Source organism: Aplysia californica, unplaced genomic scaffold (assembly GCF_000002075.1).
Source record: "Aplysia californica isolate F4 #8 unplaced genomic scaffold, AplCal3.0 scaffold00244, whole genome shotgun sequence".
NCBI lineage: Eukaryota > Metazoa > Mollusca > Gastropoda > Aplysiida > Aplysiidae > Aplysia > Aplysia californica.
Window position 1 is genome coordinate 269,148 of NW_004797514.1, and position 9,152 is coordinate 278,299.

Sequence of the window (9,152 nt, forward strand, 5' to 3'; positions counted from 1 at the left end):
CACACACACACACACACACACACACACACACACACACACACACACACACACGCACACTCACACACACACACTTTTTGCCTTCCATTTTGGCTCAAATTGCCCGCTCCATAATGAACCAGACATACGTCAGGGTTCACCGTATAGGATCAGATAATGCGAATCTATGGTTCTAACCAATACCAAAGATCGTACAAAACAAGATAGTTCACTCCTCTCTTTAAGCCAATTTTAAAAAGTGTCATCACAATCCGGTGGCGCCCTCTTCGAAAAAGTGCGGACTTTGCGAATAGAGTTACCCATCTTGTGTGAAAAACGACAAAAGTGAAACTAACAAGACTGTGCTATTCCTATTCTTCTTTTGGAGAAACGAAAGAGACCTTCAAAACAAAGACTGCAGTGCCAACTGAATCAATGCACTGATTTCCGCGGACACTTTTTTGATCGAGTAAACTATCTTGTTAGCATGTACAATCTTCGCCAATACTTAAACCCGAAAACAAAACGTACTGGAGATCTCTACTTCCGTCTGCGAGTGATCAAATCCAGGGTAGTCGGCGTCCGACAGGGTGCAAGTGTCCAGCACCGTCCCTACAGGTGTGTCTTCTGCCACGGTCAGTGAGCTGGGCAGTCCGCTAATCACCGGCGTCTCGTCGTTCACAGAGGTGATGTGGACCACCACGGACACCACGAACGTCTCGTCGTCAGTGTCTTGGACGAAAATGTTCATCTGAGATACAGAAAGAGTAACTGTCTTTGTGATTCTCTGTCTGTCTGTCTGCATGTCTGTCTCTCTCTCTCTCTCTCTCTCTCTCTCTCTCTCTCTCTCTCTCTCTCTCTCACTCACTCTCTCTCTCTCTGTCTGTCTCTCTCTGTCTCTCTCTGTCTCTCTCTGTTCCCTCTCTCTCCCTCTCTCTCCCTCTCTCTCTCCCTCTTTCTTTCTCTCTTTCTCTCTCTCTCTCTCTTTCTCTCTCTCCCTGAAGAAAACAATGCGTGACATTGGATAGCTTAACACCCCTTCCAGTAGTGTACCCTATCTGTAGGTCGTGTTTTACTATCGTATCCATACGACGTAGGGAACTCTGTGCCACCACCATTTTCAAAAGAGGGAACTTACTCGTTAATCCGATCCATACGCTTGCACAGCAGTCTGTCAAAATGATTTTTTAAAAAGAAATACTGAAAGTTTTAAAGATATCTTCGTACTAGATCTAGAAGTATTCTAAAATGTGAAGAATACAACCCCGGGGAGACAAAATGACCCTGGGGGCGTTCGGATAGGGTTAATTATGTAAGAGGAAGGCTGCTTTGATCCTGCACGTCAGGGCGTATCCAGATTGTAGGGGGGAATAGATTTCCTGGAAATTGACGCAGGCACTCGATAAGGAAACTTCTTATGCTCGATGAAACATCGTTTGCATGTTTGTTTGTTTGTTTGGGGGTTTTTTTAAGTTCTGTTTTCTATTTTCGTCTTGAATATCTGTTATTTACAAGCGATTTCCTAATTAGTCTAATTCTTAGGCCTTTTGGTTTGCGTGAAAAAAATGAAGGAAAAATCCAACGTTAAGAGGGCATCTAATTTTACCAAGTACAATGTATCTCTTTCTTTCTGAGATGATATGTGCCTCATAGCCCCATGGCTTGCACACACGGGTACGATTGAAGCAGCCTCCAGCCATGAGATTTCTTAACTGAGTGGACCAGCACATAAAGAAAAACAAATTACGATTTATACCATCTTTTGACAAAGACAGAAAATAAATATCTTTTTGAAAAAGAATTCCGTGTAGATTACCAAAAAATGAGTTGAAAACACTGGATATACTATCAAATAAAAACCCAAGAAACCTTTAATTCATTCTTTTTTATGTATCCGTGTAGAATAGAAAAGCGAGCTCAAACTTCTTTATTCACAATCTAATATTATTGTACACTCAAGGGATATTCAATTTTTATTCACTTGTCTCTTTATTCTTTTATACCCGTACAAAAAAGAAAAGAGAGTTATAAACCATGCAATCCGCTTTAACGTTGATCTATATGTATACCAGTGCAACATTATTATAATATGTGTATATTAATATACCTTTATTCATATCAATACACATTTAATAAGGTCAGAAAGAAAACGATAGAGCAGGGAGATGCAAAACTCAAAAACTCAAACAACTCGATTCACTATCTTATATCATTATACAGTCAAGTACTGTTTTATCTTTATCATGTATCTTCTTGCCTATTAGATCCGCACAGAGTAGAAAAGAAAATTAAAACCGCTCGATGCTCCCACTAACTTAACAAACACCTTTATTAATGTAACAAGATCGCTGGTTTTTACCTATACGCACGTCAGATCACGGGGATATTTTTCTTCAGCTATAGATCCTCTTTTCCGATTTTTTACAGTCCACACACACACTAATAAGGGATGCCCACTACGGATGGGGTCTGCCCATCAGGCCAATCGCCCGACTCGATCGCCTCAAAAACAAACGTGTTTGTTTTCAGCTTAACCACCGGCCGGTGTCTAACCAGACTAAACACAACCGTCTCACGCCAGCAACACAGTTCACTCACACGCAGTTCCGCTTCTCCGCGGGCGTGCATTCTCGCTCACACTTTAACTGCACACCACATACATGACAACATAATACGCACGTTTCCGACTCGTTCAAAAACAACCTACAATTAAGATTAGAGAGAAAACAAGAGAGCAGGCACCCCCCGCCTCCCCCCATTAAAAAACACCAACTCTTCTTGGAATAAGTTATTAAAAACATATTTCGTGCATGACGTCAAGGCTGCCGCCTCATGGAAAGCGGAGACGCCGGATATAATATGTCGTGGTAAAATTTATCTCGTTGATCAATAAAGTAGTTTTCCATTGAGTATGATCATCTTATGACTCCCCTGAGGAACAATCAATGTTCCTGCATAGGGAATAGCAGCCCCGGATTTAAATAGTAGATCCAGTAAAATAAAATGGTTTGGCTACCTGTTACCTATGTCACTTGGCCAGCCAGCCTCGAGAGCCTTCAACACCAAGCACTCAGGCTATAAAGGAAGAGGAAGGCCACGCAAAAGGCGAATCGAGGGTGTCAAAGAAACCCTGAGAAAACATATCACAACTGAAAGAGCTGCGGAGCTGGCCTACCATAGAAAACTGCATCTCCCCTAGATGCTTAACGGCAACAGAGGATGAAAAATAGAATATAAAATAAATAGAATCAAGTAAGTTCCGAATGAAAAGCTCAAGTAGACTTTATATCTCCAAACTCACAGGATAGGGGCTGATGTAATTCAACCCATTCCCCAGTAAAGCCTCCGCATTCGGAGAGAAGCTGGTGGTTATCCTGCCTGTGTTGGTGCCGATAGTAAACTGGTTGCCTATGTTGGCCGTTTGGATGCTAAAGGTCAAGACATCACCGTCCAGGGGGTCACGGCACTCAGCGCCCAGGTCCACCACCAGAGTCCCGGCCGCCTCGTTCTCTGGGATGTTGAACACGTAGAGCTCTTGGTTGCAGATTGGCGGGGAATTCCCCGCATCTGATGGGTGGAAACCAAAATCAATGGATTAAATAGTATAATTTCTTTTTCTGGTTTGCTATGTTCCTATGTTTACAATCCCCCTGACCCAAGCTCTCCGGCTGGTGGCAGTACAGAGAGACGCCTCTTTCTTCCCGTGACACCCAAAAGGGTATAACTATAAGAGTCGGGTAAAAGTAAAAAGTAAAAAGCTAAGTTCCCTTTTTAAAGTTATTAGAGTTTCGATGTTCTCGGGGGCTTCCGTTGTAATTTTTACTGTTTTAATAGTTTCATTTTAAACTCTGGGTTTAAAAAAAAATTTATTTCGCTAGGCTAACTTTCATCTTTGGACACATCATTGAACTTAAATTGATTTGATTTCTTTCTTCTTTTTTAAAGGATTGATTGATTGATTGATTAATTGAACGATTAATTGATTGATCATTCATTCATACATTCATTTACTCATTCATTCATTCATTTACTCATTCATTCATTCATTCATTCATTCATTCATTGACAGGACGCTCGTGTACTTTTTGCGTTTTGCGTACGTACCTGCCCTTTGGAGCATGCAAAAAATAATCATGCTTGTCCACCAGTACATCAAACCTGACCGAGCTCTGTGTTTCTTCCTTCGAGTGTGGTCTGGCATTTTCGTGCTCTTTGCTGATGGGAGCTGCCTTTCTGTTTTCCAGAAATAACTTGTCAGCATGACTGTATGAAAGTGGAATTAAAGGAAAATCATTTGAAATGAGGGCCATGGGTTTTTAAAAGGTGTTATAAATCTTTAGCAAGTCAGAGGTTTGGGACTTTTTTTTTTGGGGGAGGGAGGAGCAGCCATAATAATTTTGTCTAATTTTTTCTTTTTATTTCGTTTGATTCTGTATGCCTATCTTGATCCCTTCCTTGTACAATATGACTTTTACTGACAAGTTTCTGTTTATCATACTAGGAACTGAGAACCGTCATCTGTGTATTATCAAAGATAGTACATAATAAGATGGTCCACTCAGCCAAAGAAGTGTCTGCCGGAAGTCCGCTCTTCGCTTCAGATGGTGCTGCAGTCTGTTTTGAAGTTCTTTCGTTTCTCCTGAAGAAGAATAGGAATAGCACCTCCTTACGTGCGCAGATCGACTGCTGTTCATCAGCGGTTGGGGTTCGTTCAGTGCGGGGTTTTAGGTTTTTTTTTATTTTAATGACCTCTCGCCTTTCATTCTAAAGTCAAATTAAACAATGAAGACAGTCTTCCCTTCCTCTGGATGAGGATTTTTGTCAGCGTAACCATTTTAAGAAAGCGTTCTTCCGAAATTTGAATTCTTATTTATTCAAAAACTTGTTAGTTTCACTTTGATTTTTTTAACACAAGTAGGGTAACTGTACGCAAAGGGTGCGCATTTGCGAAGAGGGTGCCACCGGATTTTGAGGACACTTTATTAATTTGCTCAAAGAGAGGAGTGGACCCTCTTGTTAGGAAGACTCTTTGGTATTATGTAGCACGCAGGTGACCAGAGTTCGATTCCCCACTGATGAGAGTTTTTATCGAGTGTTTCAGTCTTTCTTGTTTCAGTTTTCAGTAAGAGTTTACGGCAGTTGCAACACTATAAGGTAATATAAGTGCGGAAGATTAGGGGCGTTGCTAGAGGATAATAAATTAGATACAAAAGAGAAGGAAGAGAGATCAGGACGAAAGTTGTTCTGCCGAGATGTTGTACCTCTTTCAGCCTGGGTTTGCCTTGACTGGCAAGGTTGAAATTCGTCTCTTAATTATTATCTCAAATGATGTCGATGGTGGTGTAACAATACCTCTGTTCTAATTTTTTAAAAAGTATGTCAGGGCAATTGATCGGAGGGCGCCGTGGGTATTTTTTATCTTGTGTCTTTCTTTTGTTGATTATGTGTGCTTTTCTAGATTTTTTTTCATGGCACAAAAATGCATTTTTAAGTACACACGTATCTGTTTTTTTAAAACTAGGAACTCAGAATATAGGTAGTAGTCTACCTGATCTATACAGGAACCTGAGTAGTGATAGAAATATATCATGCAGGGAAAACCCTACCGTAGAGCAAAGCACAGATCCGGGAAATGCTGTCTGTTTTGTTGATAAGAATTTAGAGAAGCTCCATGCTCCGCACCATAATACATAGATATGAAGAATGGACCATCGATGGCAAAGAAACAAAAAGGATTGCAGCCTTCGAAATGAAAAATATAGCAGACCGTTTTAGTTTGTTTAGTTTTAGTAAGAGTGTTACGGCACTTGCAACACAATAAGGTCATATAAGTGCCGAAGATTAGAGGTGTTACAAGAGAGTAATAAACACAAAATAGAAGGAGGGGACAAAAGGACGATAGACGTCTGATAGGAAAGAAGAAGCAAACCACACCAGAGCACCAGCCAACCACCCGCTGAGAGACCGTTTTAAGTATCGTGGAGACAGATAATAAAGATTGAAGAAGTAATAGGAAGAATAAGCATGGGAATATCAACACTCCTCAATATTATAATGAAAATGAAACTTAACTACTTTGGGAATATCAAACTACTCGAGTCACTCAAGAATCATATTTCAAAAGCAAATGTAGAAGGCAAGAGGGAAGGGGGAAACCTATCAGAAGACGAGAACAGGACAAAGAAATCTGGCTTGACACCAAAAGAACTCAGCAAGCAGATCGAATAGCAAGAGACAGATAATTTTTTTTACAAGAACGCAATGCATTCCCTGTTGAACCCTGTTGAACTTTCAACCTGCTCCTTCCCCCGATTCCTACCCCCTCCCTTAAATTTCCCAACCTTCTATTCTACTGCACCCCCCCCCTTTTCCCAACCCCCTTATCTATTCTTTTTTTACACCCCATGATCCCTTTTCCTCTACAAATGCTCACTATGTTCGCCCAACCCTACTTTCCCCTGAGTTGTGTACATTACCAATTGAGTACCATCACGATACTGCCATCGTAGAAACTAAACTAGGAAAGCCTTTTTAATGCGTCTTAGCACTATTAATTTTATTAAAATTCACTTGCTGGTACGTTGAGACTGAATCCCTCTAGCAAAGCGAACGCAATCGTTGGAAGAGCGATCTATTCACTTTTTCTATTCCGGTGGCATTTGTACGGTCCTCTCCTTTCACCCTGCCGTTTTAAAGGTCAAAGGAACATGTAAAATGAATATATAATTAATCAAGTAATAATACGACAAGGTGGAGTATACTATTTGCATATCGCCCAATATCGAAAAACCTACATAACTAAGCTCTGGAAGGAAACTTTCTTGGTCCTTTGAGGTATCTACAAAATACTTGGTGCTCCATTTTCTCTTTTTCAAAATATAAAAGAAGGGGATTGAAAGAAGAGAAAGGCTATGGAAGGGCGCTGACAGAATTAAAAAGAGAGAGAAAAAGAAGGGAAGAGAGAGAGAGGAGAGAGGGGGGAGAGAGGGGGGAGGGAGGGAAAGGGAGAGAGAGGGGGGAGAGGGGCAGGTAGAAAGACAGACAGGCAGACAGGCAGACAGACAGACAGACCGACAGACAGACAGACAGACAGACATACGGACAGACAGACAAACAAACAGACAAACAGACAGATAACGAGAGTCAAACTTGTAAAAAGAGTTAGAAATGTTAGTAATAACTCCTTAAACCACTGCTTACTGTTAGCTTCGAATAGTTAAGGTCATGGTGAAATATGGCCAAAGAGTAGTTGCGAAATTCAACGTGGTTATATCACTTCGTAAGCATACTGGTCGGATTAACATAATAATACAAGTTCTGGACAATAAATAGTTGAATGAACTTTAAACCACACTGGTGGGTTCAGTAACCTCTTAAACTCCCTGAGGACGCTCCTTCTAGTCATTCGACGACAACACTTACCACCGGCATTCGGATGAATAATAATAAAGCAAGACAGGTTGTTTTTGAGCATTTAAAGAAAGATCCACAACTACGTTAACCATACAGATTTTCTTTCAGTTTTGTTCTCTTTATCTGAAACTTATACAGGCAGACAATAACATGAATACTACGAAAAATGGAAATTCATGCCTCTGCTTTGTGTATGATGGCTCGAAATGTGCCACGACCTAGCCTTTACCCTGCTGATGTGCCCGCTATGTCCTTAAAGAATGGTCGCTTTTAAGCACAAGGGGGCTATCCTGAAAAATGCTGTTTGGAGAAAATCTAAGGTAAAGTTTGTGCCTGTTTTTCAGTTTCTTTAAAAGACAAGGAGAGTTTTTCTCTATAACCAAACAAATATACACACCAATGAAACCAAACTTCTCCTATAGGTAAAGCAATGCCCACTTTTGGTGTAGGCTGAGATTTCTGGAAATCCTTGAAATCTGGGTTAGCCCGTGGCGCTTGTCCTTTAAAGCGAAAGATTAAACCCTCATAATTTGCGAAATCCCACATATTATTTAGCTAACTCAGAATCTGTGCATCCATCTTCCCACGATTTCGATACAAGATACGTGTGTCCCTGGCAGGAATTTCTCGAAGCTCCCACAAAAAGGAAAAAGAGATGGAAAAACTATAGAGCGAAGTGAGAAAACAACGTTCAAACAAAGAGGATTCCTACAGGCCCTTCCTCAATGAGCCCACACAGGGGACAATCCATCACAGTAGTGTCATCGTTCGCATCGATGTGATCATGTTTGTCTTAAAGGCACTTTTTTAAAATTTGAATTGAATTTAAACTACTTACAAAATTTGTTATTTTCAACAACCCTTAAAAGTTCTATTTTGCAACTTAAATTTGGAGACACAAATTTGTCCCCGAAGAGTATGATAAATATATGACGGCGCATTACTGTCGTAATAATGTAGAGGCACTGGGTTCGACTCCCGTGAGGGATACCCTGACAGGCAGGGTAGAATACCTCCTCCTATGTGATATAAATTATGTCGATGAGGGTATAAAAATACCTGCATTAAAAAAGGTAAAAGCATGATACATAAACACAGGAGGGAATTAAGAAAACAGGATAACGTGCAAATGACGCCATCAAACCACCCACGGTTGAAACAAAACGGGAAAAGAAAGAAACGAAGAGAGTAATATACACCATTATAGACTCGAACATAGCTGTAATTAGTATGAGTGATGATGATGATGATGATGATGATGATGATGATGATGATGATGATGATGATGATGATGATGATGATGATGATAGCACCCACTCCCATACAATACAGCCCAAAGTGCTTCACAGTACCTCGATTTCAAAACATAGCACAAGCGACTGAACATACGCATACATGCGCTCTTTATATAAATTCTAATACGTAAGCACCGGACACCCATACTTTCACAGTATAGTCAAGAACGATATGCACGTCAAATTGTGAATGGAAAAAGTACGATGAATAAAATGGGCTACGTGAAAAGTGGCATTTTATCAGAAAGGCCAGTGTTTTTGTTTTATTTTTAATGAATTCCATATCTTTCCTCCGAGTTTATATGTTTCAAATTTTGTGGGAGAGGGTACAAGACAGATGGCACTACATGAAAAAAGGATCTGCCAAGGAGTTTTTGCACCCCCCACCCCTCACCCCTCCTTCTTAGGTGTTATAAGAGGTGAATTATCTCCTGATTTTAGAGATCTTGGTTGAACATACTTTGAGTG

General features: G+C 40.5%; 1 protein-coding gene across 1 annotated transcript in view; it reads right to left on the minus strand.

The window, feature by feature from the left end:
• The window catches only part of LOC101846289 (protocadherin Fat 1), a 13,040-nt gene extending 8,863 nt beyond the window's left edge, over positions 1-4,177 (minus strand). The window contains exons 1-3 of the mRNA XM_013083602.2: positions 4,081-4,177; positions 3,278-3,543; positions 508-727 (exon numbers count right to left, since the gene is read on the minus strand). Of these exons, the coding sequence (XP_012939056.2) occupies positions 508-727; positions 3,278-3,543; positions 4,081-4,177 (583 nt within the window). The remainder of the gene's footprint in view (positions 1-507; positions 728-3,277; positions 3,544-4,080) is intronic.
• Positions 4,178-9,152: the final 4,975 nt, after the last annotated feature.